Raw genomic sequence first — 22129 nt, forward strand, 5'->3', positions numbered from 1 at the left:
TTGCTCAGGGGCTGTTTTACAGCCCTTCAGGGGACCAGGTCAGCAGGGCAGCACCCTGGGCCCTTGGGATGGGAGGAAGGTGGCTGCAGGGTCAGCAGCACCACTTTGGTCACTGCACAAATACAATTTCCTCTTTGTAGTGCCCCCGCCTCGAGCACCAATGACTTCATTTATCCTTCTCTGGCAACCTGGGCTTTGTGTCCCACTGAATTCCACCTGAAATGCTCATCTCTGACATCTATGAGCCTCTCATTCCTGATTGATGCAGAATGCAGACCTTTGTGACCACTCTGAAAATTCACTTGTATGTGGAGATGTTCCAGGTACAGAGCTGTGGAAAATACTTCGTTTCCTTGGCAAATAAACCCTGGGAGCTCAGGTGCATTTGTACTGAATGGCAGCGTGCAAAGGAAAAGGCACAAAGAGCAAGCAGGTTTCAAGAGATTCTATAAGTTGTCATCACATTCTCACGAAATTAGACAGACAAAATATGATCACAAAGGCAGTGGGCTTCAGTGGAGGGAGATAATTGCAATAATACAATTTCTCTGTGGAATTTCTAACACAGACATATGAATTAACACATCCCATTATTTCCCATCTTTTATGATATATAAATATATAGAAGAGGAAACAAACGTGATAGCAGCACAGAATACCTTCCACTGGAATATCACCCTGATAAATGCAAACTGACACAGAGTTTTAATTTGTTTATTCCTGATTGGGAATCACAGCGTGCAGAATCTCAATGAGCCATTGGGTGGTGATCACCGACCCCAGGCACGTTTATCTTGCTTTGTGTTTGCCTTGTGCCAGCTCTTTAATTTGGGTGTCAGTGCCCCACTCTGAAAGAGTTTTTTAGTGGCTTCATGAAGGTGTTGTTTGTGCTCAGGCTGCTGCTGGACAGGAGACATTCAGGTGATTCTGAGGCACTGAAGTCCATCTCTTCATCTGAGAAGTCAGTAAGCAGAATCTCATTCACTACAGAGCCTTTAAATGAGGCTGTGAGATAAGAATCCAATTTTCAGATGGTCTGGGTACCATTTCCAGCAGTCTAGGACTGGGGTGGGGTCAGTGCCTGGATTCTCAGGTGACAACATTTTGCAAAGTGATCTTTTCATGTGGTGGGAATCTGAGGAGACTGGTTTGTCTTGAGACCATCCAGAGGAATTTTCTGTCAATAAGAGCTGCCAGTGCACTGTCCCATGAGTTCATTACAGGGCTCAGTGTGGAGGAGGATTTGGCTCAGTGTAACCTCCTGGCTCCAGCAGGAAACAGCCACTAAATTCAGCTTGCAAGATCTGGGGAAGGGAGGAGCAATCTGTTGGACTGAGACTCTCTCCTCTGCTCGGGCTGTGTTTGAGCACAGCTGTTTTGAACATTTCTGCTCTCCCTGCCATCCCTGTACTGTACTTTTACAGACTCCTGTCTGTAAAAAACACAAGCTGCTTGTTGTCACCCTCCAGGACCTCCATGCCCCATGGAATCACGCTGGTGATCCCTCACAAGAATTCCAGTGTCTTTATCTGCTTCCCATCAGTCCATCATGGTGGCAAACATTGCTGACTTGTTACAATTTCACTCTATTTATGCACCTTCACAGGTTTCATTCTCTTTATCTACATCCATCACTGTATTTCCTCAAAAATTTTCAGTTCCCATTAACTGCTGTTCACTTAGTGTTTCCTTCTATCAGTCCATTTTCTGTGTATTTTGCCACAAGATTTTGGATACAGAAATAGAAGACCTGCATCTTTTTTCTCCCCTATATTTCTAAAATTTCTAAAATTACAGAATTGCTAAAATCTCTGGGCTGTATGCATGATAAGAACAATAAATGGCAGTGTGGCACATCACAGAGCAGGTTAACTTCACATTTCAAATACTCAGAAGCAGTAAATTCACACAGCTCCTTCCAGCAATCCCACGCTGGCCCAGGGTATTCGCCTTCTAAGTTATTAGTGATCAAATGGGTCCAAATGATAGCAGTTTAAATAAAGTACTGAACTCATCTACTTTATTCTTAATTTATAGTGGTGCTTAGGGGATGTGCAGATATTTAAAATGAGTAAAATCAATTAACTTGTGATCCAATTATTTGTGTTAGCCACTGTGGGGTTTTATTTTAGGGCACTGGTTCAAGTTTTCCCAGTTAAGTTTTGAGAGTGTAAACCTTTCACTGTGAAATATGAGGAACCTGTGGTTATTTTTTTATCTGTTTCCAAATCTAATTCCTATTTTTGCCCTTTCTTAGCTTTTAAATTCCCTTTTTTTACTTTTGTTTTTGAAAGGGACTCGGTATAAGTGTAGCAGATTTTTCTAAATGCTGGGAGGTTTATTCCTTGAATAAAGGTGACTGAACAGGCAAAAGAGTTCACCTTCTAGCTAAAATAGACTGTATTTTTCTAGGCCACACGGTTTCACAGTAGATATGTGTCTTTTGCAATCAGAAATCTGTGATTTATTACACTTTTCACATTATAAATTTAAAGTAGACTTCTGTGACAACATCTGTGGTCTGATCATTCTGCTTTTCCATCCATCTTGAACAGACTTTAGTCCAATGTTCCAGGCAGCTCCAAATCTCTGTGTTTATCTGGTTGTTTCCCAAATGTGAAGGACACCAGGGGTGAGGGTACCACTGTAGCTGGAATTGTTTGGTTTGGCACAGCCTTTCCCTGTGGATGTTGGCATTTCCTTGACCTGCAGGAGTCAGAAGCTCAGCAGTGCTGTGCCCCCAGCAGGTCCTTGTGCCCTTTCTCTCTGCAGCTGAAGTTACTGAGAGCTCTTCCTAAACAAGGAGAAAATAGGGATGCAGAAAAAAAACAGTACCAGCTGAGATGTCCTTGATTTGGACATCCTTATCCTGACATTCCATATTTTTTTGAACTAGCTGCCAGACCATGGCAACCTTTTCCATCACAGTCTGGTACTGGTGGGGTCAAAATTATATTTTTTTCACACAGGCTTCACAATATTGTATCTGAATAAAACAGCCATATCTTTTAATATTTTACCCTAACAGCTCTTACAGTTCCCAAGGTGAGCTAGGGAGTACTGAACACTTAATTGAATCAGACTGGAGGATTAAGGAAAAGATTTTTCCCAAGGATCAATATGAATTAGGAGCAGATGTCTGGTCAAATCTAAGGGTTAGATTCTTCAGTATTGGGCTCCTTGAAGTCTGGTCACCTTTTCATGCAGCTGAATGGAAATTCTTGGGTACTGAACACTTGTGGGGAAAAATTCTGACCTTTATGGTTTTGATGTCTCATATTATGCATGCTCAAGTTGGGACTATATGAAATAATATAAAAATATCAATCAGGCTAATTGGCTATTTTCAATCAGAGTAAGAGGTATCCAAGTCTGCTTGACAGTGACAACATTTGGCTGAGCTGGAAGGAACACAGTCTTGGTAATCATTCTTCTGTTATTTCCAAAATTCTTAATAGAGTTTGCCTTTTAATTTGTTTCAAAGCAAGTGAAAATATTGTTGTATTATCATTTAGAGTTAATTAAACTGCAAACGAGCTTAATGAACTGTCTGAAACAAAGCTCAATCACAACCTGTTACATATTAACCATCAGAATCAAAAGAATCTTTAAATGCTTTATTAGATACACCAAGGAAGATAGAAATAGCCAGTTATTAATGTCATCCTTTTATGAAATCAGGTTTAATGCTGGAAAGCTTGAACTGAATGCATGCACTCAAATTATACAGAAAAATTGAAAAAGGGTTTGGGGAAGATAAATCAAATATATTGGGAAAAGAAGAAAAACAAAGATAACTGAACACAGGGGAAGACATAGTCATCTTTTCTTTATTTTCATATGAGGAAATCAACTTTACCTACTATTTGTCCCGATTGGAAAATCTATATATTAATAAAACGCCATTTTCTGGATTCACTATTTTCACAAACTCTTCTGTAGTGTTATGACTTCTTGTGTTCTGTAAGACAGAGGAAAAGACATTTAGTTAATTCAGGTCTTGGAGCCACTTGGGTGACTCTTGCCCTTGACTGACACATTGTCACCAACGATGCAGCTTTTAAGGAGCACACGTACAGCAAAACCTATTTGTGCCATTAAAGTTTGTAATTTTGGACTTTTGAAGGCTTAATCCCTAGAAATGCTAAGATTTCCTAATGATCTGTAATGGCAGTGCTGATGTTCAGCACTTCTCAGGATTAGGTCTGTTATCAGCCTGGTTTATCCACCTCCAAAGCAGGTATTATCTTATCACTCTTACATACAGTGCTTTTAGCACGTCAGCCTCAAGAACTTGAAAGGTGAGGAGTGTTATTAAGTCTGACCCTTGCAAGCTTTTCCAATGGTTTGCTTAATGCTTTTTCCTACATAAATGAGAATTATGGAGAATAAACTAGAATTTTCTTAGAGGGCTTGACTGGTTGAATCGTCCAGCAACACATTTCACAAGGTCATAAAAAAATCCTTCCACTGCAAAAAGAAAGCAGCACTGATTTTTAGTAATGCAGACAAAGTGGTAGCATGAGGTCCAATTATTTTTGAGTGTCTTAGAGCAAGCCCTCAAAAAAATGCTCTGGGAATGGTTTTTGTGAGACCTGTTTTGTGTCTTGATAATGGTGCAGTGAAAAATGAATGTGTGTGGGATAATTCATGGGAAAAAAAGAGTGTGAAATGCAAAACTGGATTTATTTGTAAATAAAAGTGGATTTGAAGGCAAAAGTGGTCTGTACAAGGCAGGTTCCTCTTCTCTCAGCTCCCTTTCTGGGAATACATGCAGCACTGCAGGTCTCTCCATGCTTCACTTTCCAGTAATGTGAGCTGAACTGTCTTCTTGTGATCAGAACCTTCCCAAGCTCCATTCCTATCACATCACTACTTATCTGCCATCTAGTAAGTGGAGAGCAGCTGAAATGTGCTACCTCATATTTCATAAGTGAGGATGCATTATTTAAAGTTTCAGTCAAGCTTTCTATCTTCCTCCTGCTGGGGTAAATAATTAATGCTGCCTTAGATATTTCTTGTGTGTGTGTGTGTGGTCATTAAGTGGAAATAGTAACTATTTCCTCTGTGGTTTTTTTTCCAGTTCCAGGCCACAGTGAAGGAGGGGGTCACAGGTGTAATAGTGAACTTAACTGTGGGCGACCGGGACGACCCCGCCACCGGGGCATGGAGAGCTGTCTACTCCATCATTAATGGGAACCCAGGGCAGAGCTTTGAGATCCACACCAACCCCCAGACTAATGAGGGAATGCTCTCTGTTGTCAAGGTAAGAACAATCCCCTCCTATCCCCTCCTACCCTGTATTTTTGCTGTCAGGTTCATCCCCTGGGTTCACTGCATAAAACAAGGCACAGCAGGGATAGGTTATTGGAAGATATAAAGTTGGCTGTCAGCCTTTGTCCTAACTATGTGTATAACCCCTTCTTCTGTCACAGGAACCTTATTATTTTTAGTCACAAGGACTGCCTGTTCCTAACTGTTTTGCTTAAATAACAGCACAAAATAATTGCAGTAAGCATCACAATTAATAGTGAGATTTGACAACAAACATTTGTTTGTTGCTGGAGGTACAATTAGAATTCAAGAGCCCCATTTTGTTCTCACTTAGAGAACACATGCAAGTAGCAGGGAAGAAAGGGGCATGGATTCAGACTGAATCCACATTTCTAAAGTGGATTGGTCCCACATTTCTACAGTCTCATAGGAAAATTTATTGCCTGTCTTTGTATGAGACAATCCTACGTCTCAAACTTAACAAATAAAAAAAAGAAGAAGAAAATATCCCCGTTTGCTGCCTGTACCAGAATGCTGTCTTTTTGGCTTCAGAAGAGGCATTGTCAATTCTTAAGACAAATGCATGTATTTGCCTTTGATTTCAAGACAGGAGTTGAGAGTGCAGCTGTGTTATTGTCATGAGTAGCTACTGAGTGTGACTCATTTGTTTGTTAAATACAGGCTATATATAAATAAACATGTATAGTTGAACACTGAATTGTGTCTATGAGGTATGGCAAAAAAATGTGAGCTCTTGGCAGGGGGATGTCTCCATGGGTTTTTAAGTGCATTATGTTTATTATCTTCAGTGCCCTTTAGAACTGAGTGTGTCTAATCCTGAACTCTCACCCAGTTCCTGGTGCAGGGAATGTCGTTGTCCCTTTGTGGCTAATTCTGCTGTCTGCAAGTTTGCTGTGGGCCAAAGGAAAAAGCATTAAGCATTGCCTTTGACCTTTGCCCTCTGATCTTCTGCTTTGCAGCCTTTAGACTACGAGATTTCAGCCTTTCACACGCTGCTGATCAAAGTGGAAAACGAAGACCCGCTGATCCCAGACATCGCCTACGGCCCCAGCTCCACAGCCACCGTCCAGATCACTGTGGAGGACGTCAACGAAGGCCCCGTGTTCCACCCAAACCCCATGGCAGTGACCAAGCAGGAGAACATCCCCGTTGGCAGCGTGGTGCTCACGGTGAACGCCACTGACCCGGACACTTTGCAGCACCAGACCATCAGGTGAGAGCAGTGCCCTCTCATTTTCATCCTCTGCTGGGTGGGAATGTCTGCTGTGCCCTGGATTTGCCTGCCAGTGCAGAATTGTGTTTAACTTAAAAGAAGTTACAATTTATACTTTGTCCTGCAAATATTCAGTTTGTTGAAAACACAGGAAACAATAATTTTCCACACCATGAGGTTCCGACAGTAGAACAATCAAGGGCCACAAGCAATAGATTTGGCTTTGCATAGTTTCAAAATTACTTTTAACCTACTTGTTTATTCCTCTTCCTTCATGAGTGCCAGAGAAGATATATAAAACCTAAAAATGTCTATAGAAACGATGCATCTATTTTACATAGGGTTTAAATCATTTATAAACCATTTATAATGTCCCTCAGTAATAATGACTGTCCATCTACTTTCAAGAGCTGAGAAAATATTTCCCAGTGAAAGACTGAAGCTAAAGGAAGCTAAGACTTGGCCTTGTCCAGATAAATGAAAACAGATTATTATTTCTGTGCTATAATAATATAATCCCACACTTGTGCCGTGTCACAAGGAGCAAACCTGGGTATTACATGGTATCATCACCTTATATTTTGATCCACCTGGTCTGGTCTTTTGGCTTTAGATCCTATGAAAAATGAAAAAACAACCACTTTGTTCTCTCTAACTAAATTGGCTTTCCAGACAGCTTTTCTCAGCATTTGAGAATTACAAGTTAGGCACTACCACTAAAACCTACAGCTGTGTTTAATTTTTCATTTCTCCTTGTAAGTATCATTTCCCCCAGGTCCCAGTGTATATAAAAGGGGATAAACTCCTTGTGAGAACGACTTCAAAGCTGCAGCTGAACAATGGCTCTGCCAATCCAGACCATAGGCAGAGATCTCTCTGCTGTCACAGGGTTATTTAGCAGTGATTGTGCAATCCTTAAAGGAGGTTTGACACGTGTACTGTTCTACAATAAAGAAAGCTGCTGATCTTGAAGATGTTCTCTGTCAGCAGCAAGTCTTGGTGAAAATGTCACTGCAAAGGACTTGGATTTGAATGATGAGGAGGTGAATTTGAGCAGGGGAGTGTGCTCATCTCCGAGGAAAGAGGAAAAAGGCAAGGCAGATAATTAAAAGTTTCAATTCTCTGCATCACCTCAAATATAACATTGTTAATAACATTAACAGTTCAGTTTTTCTCCTTTGACTTCTGCCATAGAAATACCAGTTAATCTGGAGGATGATTCTTAGAACATCATTTCCTTTGTTTTCTAAATGGATTTATTTATAGAAGAATTTCCTATTCTTAAGTTTAGCTTTTGCTCCAAAGACCCCTTATTTCACACACAAAAATTTTGTGTCTATGGATGGAATTTCTGTTGCTTGTCAGACATGGCAATGTGTCCCTCAGCAGCTTTGCTCAGAACCTGGCTTGTGCAGGTATTTATTTCCTTTGGGTTTCGGGCTGAGTTTAAGGAATGAACTTACTGATGTTCTCCATAATTTATGTATTTTCATGGGAGATGGGAAAACTAACATTCATTAACATAACACCTGGTTTTGTGATGCTAAAAGAGAAAAGCCATAAAAATGTAAGGATTTCATTACCAAAGCCAACAAGCCAGGAGCCATTACCTGAAATTTTCCCCTTGACCTACTGATTTTGCTGAATTTCTCCAAACTACATTGACCCTGCATTTAAAGGGCACCCAGTGAGTCACTGAATACTCTTCATTTTGCTTTAAGGGTGGTGTAAACAGTTAAGTAACATAAACATGTTCTGCAGTTCACCACACCTGATGCCAAGGAACCCCCAAATCTTGACCAACTTATAAGATAAACAGAATTTCCCCAGAAGGTTTACTGTATCTGCATAGCCAAGCATGGAAGGCTTATAGCCAAAAGCAAGATTTTTTTTCCTTTTATGTGCAGAAAAGAGCAGAATTAAGCTAGGCTGGGGTGGGAATGAGGAATGATCATATAAAGGAACTATGGAAATGGAAGTGGTTGTGTTAAGTTAGAGGAAAATTATGCAAATGGAATGGAAATCTGGGAAATGGTAGAATGCATCAGGAAAAGGCTAATTTGAATACCTGTCAGTCCTATTGCTAAAATAACAGGAAAGCATAAACCAGCATTTTTAAAAGATGTTTTAATGCTGACAGGTTTTGAAACACCTGGGTACCAGCAGTGAAAAAGGCAGACTGTGGTATAACAGCATCTGCAGTTAAGGGCAGGGTCAAATTCCATGTAGAAAAGCCAAAACCACTCACTGGTTGGGATCTGGCTGAAATATTTACCTCAAATTCCCACAGACAGGTGTGTGTTTAGAATTTGGGACAATGTGCAGGAAATTTTACAGAGCACTGATACCAAATTTGTGGCTCTCAGACTATAATTGTGCCGTCAGTCCTTGCTATGACTATATGGTAAAATAAAGGCCAAGCAGGGTCAGCACAGGCTCCTAAATGAGTCTGTGGATTCATTGAATATTAATGACCATGAGTGAGCAATGTTTTGTCTGCAAGAAGCAATGAATATTAGATTTGTGCTGTGTGAACTGTGTACATCACCCCCAACAAAGTAGAAATCCCTTAAAAATGTGCAGACCAGCAGAGAATTAGTAATGTTGGTGGGCTTTGGGTTCTTTTTTTCAGCCTGTTACAACTGAAATATATCCAACTGCAAGGATATTTTTAGTTAATTTTCTGCATAGAACTTGTAGAAGGAGCTGCTGATTATTTGTAATCAGGAAATTTAGTTACTCTACTAGATATAACATGATAAATGCATTTCAAGACCAACAAAAAAGAGTAGAGAAAGCATTTTTGCCATTGTCTGCAGCTAGATTGAATTTATTCTTTGAACAATGCAGATCTGAATCAGAATCGAATTACTTATCTCTGAAAAACGTGGCTTACTTTGTAAAATTTCCTGAAGACAGCTGTACTTTTGAAGCAATTTTCCTTCTTATTCTCCAGCTTCAAGTGTTTTTGCAGGCTGAGGAAGAATTTCATTACAAAGCTGAAACAAGCTGGCAAAAAATGTGTTTCAGTGAGAAAAATAAGGCTCCAAATCACAGACCTGGGGCCGTGGCCGTTTGTCTGCACACGAGTGGCAGAACTTGCACAGTGTCAGCTCATCCCTTTCCATTGGCATTAAAATTCCAGAGGAATTCAAGGTGGATGTGGGAGCATCATCCTGGAAATAAGAGGTGGAAACCAGTGTTTGTTCCACTCTCATTACTCCCAGAAAGAAAAAGAAGATGTTCAATCTGGGTCACATTTCTCAGATCCATTGACCTTTCTTTTTTCCTTTTTTTTTTAAGCATTTAAATCTCTCTCCAGTTTCCATCTTTTCTAGAATTAAAAAAAAATGAAAGAAATCCAGCAGGCCCCATTTTAATTATAACCCAACAATTTATTAATAGAACAGTAATGAAGTTTCTGAAATTTGATTTCTTAATCAGATTCCATTGTTATTTTTGTGCCAGATTTGAGAGTTTAATTTTGGGTACTTCTTCCCAACCTCTGAAATTTTAATCAGAAGTTTTAAGTGTACATGTCAATGAGAAGTTAAAGGCCAAATTTAATAACATTTTCTACCTTGGGAAATTAAAAGAAGAACCTCACTCTGAAACCCATTATTAACAGTAGATCTTAATTAAACACAGTTATGGTTCTCAATATTTGACTGTGTGAAGAGATTGGTTTCAGCATTTTTCCCTTTTTGGGATTCAACAAGTGCGGAATATTCAATAGTTAAACTTTTAACTACGTGTAAATAAGTTGTTTACTGCAGTGTATTTGTAATTTTTAATTAGAGCAGTGTTGTTTTCTGGTTTCGTGGCTTATCACGGCAATATATTTTTATTACCTACTGCGCTCTTGGATTTTAAATTATTTATATAAACATATTGTTTATTCTCAGTAAGGAATGTGACTCAATGCTTCAGAAATATCTTCATAGGAAAAGTTTATTACAGCTCTAAAGCATATCTAATTCATTAAGTAGAATTAAAATGCAGCATTTGAAGCTGGAGAACTTAGAACCCAAACTGCATCGAGTTTCTTGGGAACATGAAAGGCTGCAGAGATATCTGAAGCTCTGTATGCAAATAAAGTATATATTTATGTATAATATTTATAGCAAGCTGCCACACATAGTACAGGTGGCTCCTGGAAGCACAGGACACTGTTTCCAAGTCTGGAAATAGGAGCAAAGTCATTTATTATTGCCAGCATTTCCAAATAACAGCTACTGCTTTGTCTGGAAGGGAACAGACTCTGTTTCTCTTGATATAAATTGCATTTTTCTGGGCTGCAAACTAAGCATTAATAAGGCTTCATGCTGGAGCATCAGAGCAGGGGAAGGAGGAGGCCAAACCCAACTGAATTAAGAGTGATTGTGGGTTTTGCTGCCTTGAAGGAGGTTGTAGGGAGTCTCTTCTGCCTAGTCTCAAGTGGGAGGATGAGAGGAAATGGCCTTTGGTTTCCCAGAGGAGGTTCAGGTTAGACACTGGGGAAAATTCACTGCAAGGGTGATCAGGTATTCAACAGTCTGCTCAGGGAGGTGTGGAGACACAGGTCTGGAAGTGTCGAGAGGTGTCTGGATGTGGCACGTGGAGATGCAGTTTAGGAGCTGGATCTTGCTTTGCAGTTGGATCTCAAAGATGTCTTGCAGCCTTGATGATTCTGTGCATGGTTTGTCTTCTCACCAAGAACCAAGAACCTGATGATGGACTGGTCAATATCTTTGGGAACAGGAATTTTTGCTGCTGGGACATGTTTTGCTTTAGATTAGATCATCCTGACTTTGGGGTTGGTGCCTATGGAGTTGGTGGAAATCAGTGGAAATGTTGCAACCTCTGATCGATGGCAGCTATGATATTTGTCAAAAAAATATATAAATTTTAAAAAAATGGCTGCCTAAAATTCTATAAAATAGTGCTGAAGCTACACTGAAATGAATTCATAGCTCAGTGAGTTTCTCCCACATCTCAAATGGTTGAGAAAACTAAGGAGAATTCTGTGGAAAAAGCAAGTTTTACTTCTGCTCCTTTCCTTGGCTGCCAGTCCCCACCTTTCCACACAGAGACTGCATAAGCCATGAATCACAAAGACAATTCAAAAAGCCTTTTTCATGTCTCTTGCCAGGATTTTTCCAGAGATCCTGAACCCCCCCATGAACAAGGATGAGGCTTCACATCACATTGCTCACAAGCACTTAAGGGATCAATTTTGCATACTTTGTTGCACATCAAGCCTTTTTAAAGCCCTTTTGTTGCTGGTGGAGGTCAATAAATTCCCTTTTTTGGGATACACTCCAATCACTTCCAGAAGTACTACATAATGAGAGAGGGATAGGAGGACTTAAAGAGTGAATGCTTAGGAAGCAACACACTTAGTCATGGTTAAATATGTCTCCTAGAGTCTGAAGGACTTGTCTTTGATTCCTAACAACGGGAGATTTGTTTTCCTTGTGCTGACAGAAGAACAGCTCCATTGTTACAAATGAATGGCTGAGCCATGCTCTCAGCATGCAGCACCAGAGTTTTTCACTGTAAGTTATACCCAGAAGCATCTCAGGTTGGCTCTGCAGTTTTTATTGATGGCCTGCCTGAACCCAGCCACTGGGAATTTGTAGTGCATCTCTGGATCTGAAGTTGCTGTGTATTGAGCAATGTACACTGTTTTTCTCTTCCTTTCTCTTTTTTAAGTTAGATGGAAAGGCAGGGAGAGACGGAATCTGCTTGAAGCAAAGAAAGGTTTTTTTCACTTCTGTCTTTGTGAACTCTGAAACACAGAAACACCAGCTCTGGAGAGCTGTGGGTATTGGGGTATCCAGCAAACAATGCCAGAAAAGAGGAGATGTAATAAACTCTGGAAGAATGGACTTGGGCACTTCCCTCGTGCTACACAACCAGTGCCTGTAATTGCAGGTTCTCAGTGGTCACTAGCTCAAGAGCATTTTGCACAGCAGTTTTTTTCTGAAACTGTTCCTTGAAGGTGTTACTACTATCTGAGTGGGTAATTATTGTGATGGTTGTATTTTACTATCATAAAATTAATATCTGAAGGAAAAAATAGTAAAAAACTTGCATTGTCTCTTTTTTTTTTTTTTTTTTTTTGTGGTCAGTTTGACCAAACTGACTTCCACTTTTCTTTATTGAGTAAAGTAAATGATCCCTCTTTCCCCATACAGCAAACTCTTTAGGCCTACAGCAATAGGGAAAGAAGCAAAATTGTTTCTGGAGCAGTGCTGTACCTCCTTCTCTCCTTTATTCTCAAACCCAGAACCACACTGATATAATTCTGGAAGGGGAAAATGGCTCAAAAGCCAAATCAGCCCCAATTTTCAAATTTCAAAAAATGGCTCAAAAGCCAAATCAGCCCCAGTTTCCCTGTGCAGAAGGTGGTTTGTAGCTGGCCAGCACTGTCTGGATTTATCAACAACCCTGAACTAATGTGGAGGAAGCAGCTAGATTAAAAAAAAAAAAAAAAAAGAAAGAAAAAGAAAAATAAAATAAATAAAATTTCTCAGGTGGGAGCTAAGGAGATGGGATAGAAGAGAACAAATGCCTGGAATTAAATCTCACTGCTGAGAGAATTGAAACATCTACCAGAGCTGGACTCCAGGCCCTGTAAAAGCTGTGGACAGCACCTGATGCTGACCAGTCAGGAGAGCCAGTTCCATCTCTGTCAGCTCCTGCAGCAGAGCTGCAGAGTGCAGGATGTGCTTTTCCTCCCAGCTGTGAGCAGATGTTGACAGCTGCCTCCCAAGCTCTGTTATTCAGTCCCTTTGTTGCTCACAGGCATTCCCTGGCTGCTTTAATTTACCACCAACCTGGCAGCACCTCCCTGCTCACGCTGGGAGCAGTGATACCCTGGCATCACTGATTCCCCAGCTGCTTCCAGTGTCTCTCACAGTCAGGGACACTTCTAAATCTCCCCTCATGTTTCTTTTTGCCCTATTTTGATGATGTTCTCTGTGTTGGGGCAGATGTTTGACCTCTTCTTTACTTGTTTCTGCTTTTGTATACCTTGATTTTCAGTGCTTAAGGCCAGTCCCAGCTCACCAGCTGGGGCTAAGCTTTGTTATACCAGTTTTTGCCTTGCTGGGAGGTGAGGGAGTTTCCCTGCTTGCCTTGTCTATGCTCATATCTTATCTTCTCTGGATTCTTGGCTCTTCCTTAGCAAGGTGTGGGGTTAATGGTGTTAATGCACATAAACAGGTTGGTGTAGCATCATTTCCTTGTCCTCTCCAGGAGGCACAGCAGGGGGGAAATTTTCACCCAGACTGAGCGAGGCTGTTCTGAAAAACAGTGTCCCTTTCCTGAGGGGAGGGGAAAAAAAAAAAGATCCATCTCTTTCTCCTTGGTTGGTCTCTGAAATAGCAGAAATGTCTGAATTAAATTATGAAAGGCTACCTAAAGCAAGGGAGCCCAGGAATTCTCAATCCATGATTCATAGTTTTGCCCAGAATCCAGCTACCTGAAGCTAGACTTCATCACTCCTGACAGTACTTGTCAAAAGATCCTGTTCTTAAAATTTTCCACTGCTCTACTCTGTTGGCATAAATCATACTTAATATGTTGATATTAAAGCTGTGGATGATAGCATTGAAAATCTGTGTTTCCATGAAGTCAAATAAGCCACAGTCACCTATTTCAACTTGCTTTGATATTACCTTTAGAATCCTGAATTCTTGATTAATAAGGATGAATGTAGCATTTAAGGGGAGTTTAATTAGACCCTCTGTCTTTATCCTGCATAACAATATTATGCCACATTATGATTTCAACCGTGTCAGCACTCAGAATGAATGGCTGTGAACTGTGAAATTACAGGGCACATTTTTCATGTCACTGACTAAACAATATTGCAGATCTTCTTGAGAAATATAACAATAGGATCTATCAGTCACAAGTTATGCTTGCAGTGGAAGGCAGATCCAGACAATAACTCACTTTGTCATCACTGTTCTCTTCTAGTCTCAGAAAAGGCAGGATTTTGTCTCTGTCTCTGGAAGAAGTAAAGAGTATCTTGATTATAATAAGTTAGCTATCAAGTTTGAGGACACAGTGTGAGGAGTCATGTTGATGGGGAAGGGGGTGGTATGAATTTCTCTTTATATTTTAAAGCTATTGAATTCTGGAGTCTCACTCAGCTGGGTTTGATCGTGTGTGAACGTCTGTGTATGGTTACAGCTTTCAGTGGTGCTTTGATAGAAATTTATTTGGGCTGGTTATGAGTGTGATTGGAGCTCCAGGGACCAGTGGCTTTTTACATGATGGCAAAAGCTGCAAAACCAAGCACGGAAATCAAAGATTTCCGGAAAGACTAGTGCTGCACCCAGGGCTTAATCCTGCCATGAAGAGAAAGTATCTAATTAAGCAATTCAGCTCTTTAAAGCAGGTGAAGATATTGAGCAGATTTCTGGCCATATTTCATTAATTTACCATCTCCAGACTAAGGATAGACTAAATCATGGACACTTGCAATTCAGTGGCACAATTCCTACTGAATCTGGGAGTAGTTTTCCATGTGGGAGCAGGAGCTTTCCCAAAAGCACAGAATTTCTGTGCTGTGTTTACAGCCACTGCTCAGTGGCAAGGCAGCCCCAGCCTGTGCATTTCAAGGTACAAAGGCCCCGTCTCCTTTCAGGCTCACTGTGGTTATCCTTGGAGTGGAATTGAAGTTCAGTGAAGAAATTGTCAGAAGGTTTAAGCACTCATTTTTACTAAATGGAGCTCTGCAATGTTACTGTAATAGGAAAAACGCCTTGTAGAGTTCAATTGGAATTTTTCTATTAACTTTGTAATAAGGATGCCAATTTCTGCGAAATAGTTTCTGAGTAAGAGTGAAATTATGCACTTTGTTAAGCAGCAGTAAGCCTGCAGATCCAGTCTTGGTTCAAGTGTGAATTACTAGGGACTGACTTCTTCCTAATTTTATGACCATTATACTCTAGGTAAATATGCCTACAGAGACATGCATGCCTGCTCTCCATCGAGCCAGATAATTATTATCCATGGGATCTCTTGGGCAGCTCCTCTGGGTAGCGCTCAGCTCCCCATCACCTTGGAGATACCAACCCTTGTCAGCCAGGTTTCACTGCGTACTCCAAACCTTGGACAATTTTTACACAATGACCTGTTTTAATGGGTGTGGCAGAGCCCTGTTTCCTCTTGCACATGGGAAATTTCCACAGGAATTCTCACCACCTAAGGCCCTGCCTCTTTGGAGATTCAGCCCTGGGTCCTTGGTAGCATTTTACACAAATGCAGCTCCAGCCTTCATCTGGTCATGCTTCAGGACTAAAATAAGGAATGTTTCTATTAGTAGGGGAAAAAGGTGTGCAGATTCTGGCCCTGGAAGCTTCTAAGTTATTAAACAGTGTTTAAAAAACATTTTAGCCCGGAAAGAAAACAGCTCTGTCTCAGTTTTGCACATGTCCATGTCAAGGGTTTTAAGTCAGTTGACTCAGAAACTGCTACAGAGTTTAGGTGTTGAAGTGCAAGGAAAAAGAAGAAGCAGGAAAAGCCCCTAATGGCTTTAATCTTTGTATAACTGTGCTTTTGAACAAGTACTTCTTTGTGCAGCCAGGTGAGTCTTTTCATTACAGCTTCTGTCATTTCAGAGGGGGAAAAAGACCAGATTCTTTTAGTTTTACAGGTTTTGAGGCTTCCATTTTTTTGTCTGTCAAATTGAAATATTAAAATTCACCTCACAATGATGCTCTGGACCTGCTTTGAAGGTGGCTGGCAAAACATTCAGATCCCAAAAGACAAGGGAAAAGGGTGAGAGAAGTTTAACTCCTGGGTATCCAACCCAGGGTTAAAGAGCACGAAGTAACTAGGGCATAATAGAATCTTAGGAGATTAAATACATTCAATTCCCAGAGCACTATATTTGTGTGCACTTAATGCAATGCATATGAAGCAGAAAATAAAACTATATATGGCCAAATAGTGGAATACTTTTGGTAAAAGATTTACCTCATTGATACCACCCTGCAATCAGGCAAGTCCTGGATAAAAAGTTTATCAGCACTGTCAGGGTGGTAAATAAAGGTTAAACAAGCAAATCTAAATCTTCTATTTCCTGTTTTTTCAGTGCTTAAGCCTGCAACATCTAATGAAAGCTCTTTTTGTGTCATAAATGAATACTGCTTCCGAGCTTTCCCCTCTAACCTCTTCACATTTTCCATCACTGGCCAGCAGATCTCTTAAATGACACACATTTGTCATGTTGTTAATATATGTCTGAAGGGGGCTTGGTTATTATGATGATGAACACGATATAAAAATTGTGCTGTGCATAGTAGGTTTGTTGTAGGCAGCACATCAGAGCAAGCCCTCAGATGCACACAGGATTTGTACCCTGGCAAGAAAGAAGCTTTTTTAACTTGCAAGGGGAAATGACTGACTTCTTCAGCCTTAACTCACCTTTTATAAAGGATAAAACTTTATCTATATTATCCTTTATAGAGACAAAAAGTACACTATCTATAAAATCTTTTTTAGAAAGGATAATTTTTCTGTAAAGAATATACTTAAATTTTTATTTCCTTGAAAAACACACAGGGGCTTAATGCATTATATATTGAAATACAGCTTGTGACTTTTTTTTCAGAATATCTGGCAGGATTTAATTTTGGCCATCCTCTATTTATATTTACTTATTTAAGGACAATTTTGTTTTGCAGTAACATCACTCAGACAAGGGATGTTACAATGAACATAACAGAGTGTGCAATGTGAGTTTTCATGGTTTTGTTCAACATGTGGAAAGCAGTATTTTGTTTTCTAACATCCTTTGGATGTTGGATGTTAGAGATTCCTACAGGCAGAAAGGTGGGGAGGGGGGAAAACAAGCACAGCAACCTCTAACAAATGGAACAGCCTGGACTTGAGTTTAGAAATAAAACACCAAAGCCATGGTTATGCACAACCTTGGAACATGATGAGGGCCAGGTGAGTCAGACACATCCATGGCTTTGAAGTGAGTTTGGGCAGCTTGAATGGCTGAGAGTCTGATTCACTGGGGTTAGAAAAGGTGAATCACACTGGCCTGTTCATTTCTCATGGCCATTACAGATAAGGAGTCAGGCAAACAAAAGGAACTCTCTGAAAATAGAGGAAAAGATGTGACACGATAGCACACGTTGCTCCAACATTCAGGACAGAAAGAGGTCGAGTATTTTTTGAATAGTTCAATGTAATTGGTTAAATAAATAGGAGATTGTCCATTATTACCAAAAGAATGAAAGAGAATTAATTAAATTTCTTCTGTAAGAATTATACCCATGAAGTACATAGTATATTTTAAATAAGCTGGGAAAAAACCCAAAATATTAATTTAAAACTTATTATTAGTCAGGACTAAATGTGCTTTTTTTCACATTATCAGGTGGTACTGTAATTTTTCCTTGGATATTATGTACTCACATTATTAACCATGTTACTGAATCTCTCACCTACCCTTTCCTTTTCTTGTTATTGATGTTGGAAAGTGTTTTTCCTTGATGAGTATTAATTCCTCTGGGCTACATAACTCTACAAATCACCAGGAGAGTCTATTTTCCTTCTATGAATTCACTTTTTTCTAAACAAAGATAAACAAGGGAACTGAAAGGAAAAGCACATAAATTTTTGCATTACTAATCACAATGGGACATATTTTATTTTATATATTATCTCCTGCTCTTTCACTGTCCTGTAAAGAGTTCAATTTTCAAAATAGATGCTTAGAGTTTAACTAGGCAACAAGGGATTAACTCCTAACTAACAACTCCTAATTAACCCCTCAATTGCCATCAAACTGTGACCAAAATCACTCTGATTTGATTCTGTTTCATCCTGGAGTGCGTTTGGAGCTCTACATCTCTGCTTCTTGAAGGAAACCTTTGACAAGGAAGGGTTGGAGCCAGGACAAGCCTTTCACTGCCAGTGTCACACCAGGCTGTGGGGGTGTCCCTACTCCTAGAAGTGCCCAAAGCCCCCTGGATGTGGCACCTGGGGACACCAGTTAGTGGTGGCCTTGCAATGCTGGGCTAATGGCTGGACCTGATGACCTTAAATATCTTTTCTAATCTTAATAATTCCATGATTCTATGACTCTGTGTGCCAGCAGGAACCTGGATTTCCAGCACAGGGCTCTGCCTCTGTCCAGCTCCCTCCTTCAGGGGAGCAGAGGGAGAAGCAGTGGCATTTTGTTGGCTCAGAGCTGTGCTCCATGCCATGGTGGGCACAGATGTGCTGGTGGAACCTCCAGCCTCGCTGGCAAAGCTCTGCCTGCAGGAGCACGGAGTTGGTGGGAATGTGTCCCTGTGTGCCTGGAGTGTGTCACCAGGAGCTGGAGGCACCCAGAGGCCATGGCAGCAGGAGCAGCAGTGGCCCTGCAGAGGCTGAGGGTGCTGCTGCAGCCTCCTGAGGGGTCACACAGCTCTGCCCGCTGAGCAAATCCCTTCTGTGGGATGTCAGTTCTTAATGCAGCTGTTATTATGAACTGCAAACACGAAATATCCTTCTGGGGCTGTCTTGGTTTGGAAAGACAAGTGTCTGCTAAGGAAGGCAGGAGCCTCCCCTGAAATGGAAAAAAAAAAAATGTAGAGCCCCTCCCTCTGAATTGTTATGAATTTGAAATTAATGGGGGCTCTCAGGCAAAAATATGGGAGCAGGAATAACAATTCTTTATTAGGGAAGAAAATAAAACAATAAAATAAACAATGCAGTGAACTAAAACAACACTGCCAAAGTCAGAACACAACCTGACACCCTGTTGGTCAGGGTGTAGGTAGCAGTCCAATTGGAATTGTGGCTGCAGCCCTCCTGGAGTGGCAGGTGTGGTTCTGTTGGAGCAGTGATCCTGTAGAAAAGGCTGTAGTCTTCCTGCAGTGGAAGAGGCAGCTGTTCCTCTAGGAAATCCAATGCAGGAAAAGCCGTGCTGGTGTTCCATAAACTCAAGATTATATCCAGGTAGGAATGCTTGGCTCCTCCCTCTGGGCGGAGCATCTCGCAATGGGATGTTATAGTTCTTATCAGTCATGCAGTGACATTCAATAGCCCATTAACAGCAGATGTCTCCCTGGGGGGAGGATTGGTTTGTGGAAGAGATAAAGAAAACTGCCCAATTAATGGAAGATAACTGCCACACCTCTAACAGATGGCATTTGAATACATCTTGCCTTGCAATCTAGGACAGGGGCTCAGCTCCACATGCAGCAAAGACCACACCAATGGCTCAGGCAGTGCTCTAATGTGAGAAAAAACCCAAGATTGAAGCCAGGTTTTGCCTGGATCAGGTTCAGCTCAACTCCCAGGATCAGTGTTTTCTTTCTCCTTCAGTGAAGTCTGGATTCCAACGTGGATCTTTGCCGCTCAAGATTACGCTTGTCAAATACATGAAAACACACTTATTAGCTGATTAGCAGCCAACATCTCACCAAAATGAGTGTCTGGAGGGAACCCTGCAGCAGCAGCACATTTGATCCTGGCTATCCCATTCAGAGCTCTGTTTAACCAGAGCTGAGGGACAGAGCTCTGTGTTCACAACAGAGGGAAGGAGCAGGGCTGGGCTGGTTTTCCTGCCAGGCCTCTCACTGCAACCTGCCAAGAAGCTCAGAGGCTTTCTGAAGTCAGCAGAACATTATTTCTGTCCCATCATCTCCATGCTCTGCCTTGGGAATAGCTGAGTGTCAGGAACGAGCCCTGTGCAAGTTCAGCCAGCTGAGGAATGCCCACAGGAAAATATTTTCTTTCTGAATTGCCACTTCTTGCACAGCCAATTTATTGTGTGGTAAATGTTGTCCTTTTGTAAGATACTCCCTTGTTTTTTTGTTGTTTTTTTTTTTTTTTTAAGGGGGGAAAGGGTTTGTTGCTAGAAAATGCAAGTGAAAATATTCATCCCTTTCAACACAAACCCTTATATGATTTCCTCTAACATTGTGGAAGTAAAAAGTACTACATGTCGTAAGGGATAGGATGGAGAAAAATCTTTCTGTTAATAATTCTGAGTGCCTTGGGAGTAGCCAGGGATCCCATGTGTGTATGTTCAGACTGAGACACAGTTTGTGTCTCTTCTGTTTGTGTCATTTGTGAACATTTTTTCCTTCCTAAAGGTCTGTCATTAACAGAAAAATTTGTTAATGTTTAGTACCAAAGGAAGAAATTCTGCTAAATCTCCAGGAGCTATTCCCAAATTGTCCCCCTTGATATTTCCTGGTCCTGGGAGGAAGGCCTGTGATATTTCTAGTCTTTATTATTAATTATTTTCCCAGGGGCAAGGTGTTATTCCCCATTGCTGGGCTATCCAGTGTCCTCCAGGCTTACACTGGACTGGAATTCTTTGTAAAGTACTGATGAGAAAAGGTACCAAAAGAAGCGAGTGTGCAAGAGGCAGCTGAAGGTGCCCAGGGGAGTGTGCTGCTCTCACTCTGCTCTGAGGCATCAGGGCTGTGCAGGCTTTGCAGTGGCACTGACACAAACTGTGTTGAAATGATTACTTGTCACTTTTGTTACCCTTCCCTCTTGGAAATTCATTTGCAGAAACAGATTCCCTTCCTTCTTGAAGAGATGAGTCCCAGAGTCAGTGGTGGCCAGGGCTGGGAATATGTTTGGGTTCATATTTGGATATGTTTGGATCCATATTTGGCTACAGGCTCAGGATGGAAAATGTGCTGCTCTGCCCTGCCCTGCCCTTTTGAGAGCTGTTTCCAGGCCAGGGTTCCCTGTGGGATTCCTTTGCTATCAGCCAGGGCACAGCTGGGGCTTCCTGGAAGCTGCCAGAGCAATCTTTGGCTGGGAGCAGCCACAGTCCAGCAGAGCTCTATTGATCCAGATCGATTTAAACTTCCCATTCTGAGCCACTTCCAACCTCCTTTCTGCCCATCCCTTAGGGAAAAAAAAAGAACTGGAGAAGCTGTAAAATGAGCTATTTCCCAGTTGTGTTCAGTACTGACATTTCAGTGCTGAATCTGCTGGGCTCTTATAAAAATTTCCCAGTTTTTCAAGAGCTACCAGGGCAGTTCTTGGACAGTGAAAGCAGAAAATGGATTTGCAGTGGGAGCACAGGCACAAAGAACAGACATGTGCAGAAACTTTGATAGAGTTTTGCTGCCAAAATCCTTCTCTGGGTAGTTTGTAAAAGACCCTGAAGCTCATCTGATGCTGATTAGCTTTTGAGGCACAATTGCTACAATGAGAAAACTTTTACTGATTTGCATGTGTTGACAATTATTCTAACAGTAACAACCTGATTATACCAGTGTGTTAGTCCCAGATATGGTGTATTATTCCCTAGCTTTAGGAATAATTCTGATAGTTATGGCCTCTGGCTTCATTTAACCATAGCCCTAATCACTTCTGATTAAAACATACATAAATGAGTATGTGGATTATTTATTTTTTTATATATACCTCAGCTTCTAGGGTTTTTTTTTGCCCCAAAGGAAAGAAAAAGAGAAAATTAGGTTTCAGCACAGAGAAATGTTTGAAAGACTGTACAATAATAATGAAAAATATTTTCATTTCCAGAACATTTTATTTAACCACCTCATTAATACAGTTTTATTATTTTGATTTGATTAATTGTTGTAGGTTTTGAGATTGGATTTATTTTATTATTTGAGTTGCAATGACTCT

General features: G+C 40.8%; 1 protein-coding gene across 4 annotated transcripts in view; it reads left to right on the plus strand.

Annotated features, from left to right (window-relative positions):
* CDH13 (cadherin 13) overlaps window positions 1-22129 on the plus strand; it is a 449552-nt gene that overhangs the window by 391987 nt on the left and 35436 nt on the right. For all 4 annotated transcript variants that reach the window (XM_068203139.1, XM_068203136.1, XM_068203137.1 and 1 more), the window contains 2 exons: window positions 5084-5266; window positions 6255-6508. In XM_068203139.1, coding sequence (XP_068059240.1) covers window positions 5084-5266; window positions 6255-6508 — 437 coding nt within the window. The remainder of the gene's footprint in view (window positions 1-5083; window positions 5267-6254; window positions 6509-22129) is intronic.

Source organism: Anomalospiza imberbis, chromosome 12 (genome assembly GCF_031753505.1).
Source record: "Anomalospiza imberbis isolate Cuckoo-Finch-1a 21T00152 chromosome 12, ASM3175350v1, whole genome shotgun sequence".
NCBI lineage: Eukaryota > Metazoa > Chordata > Aves > Passeriformes > Viduidae > Anomalospiza > Anomalospiza imberbis.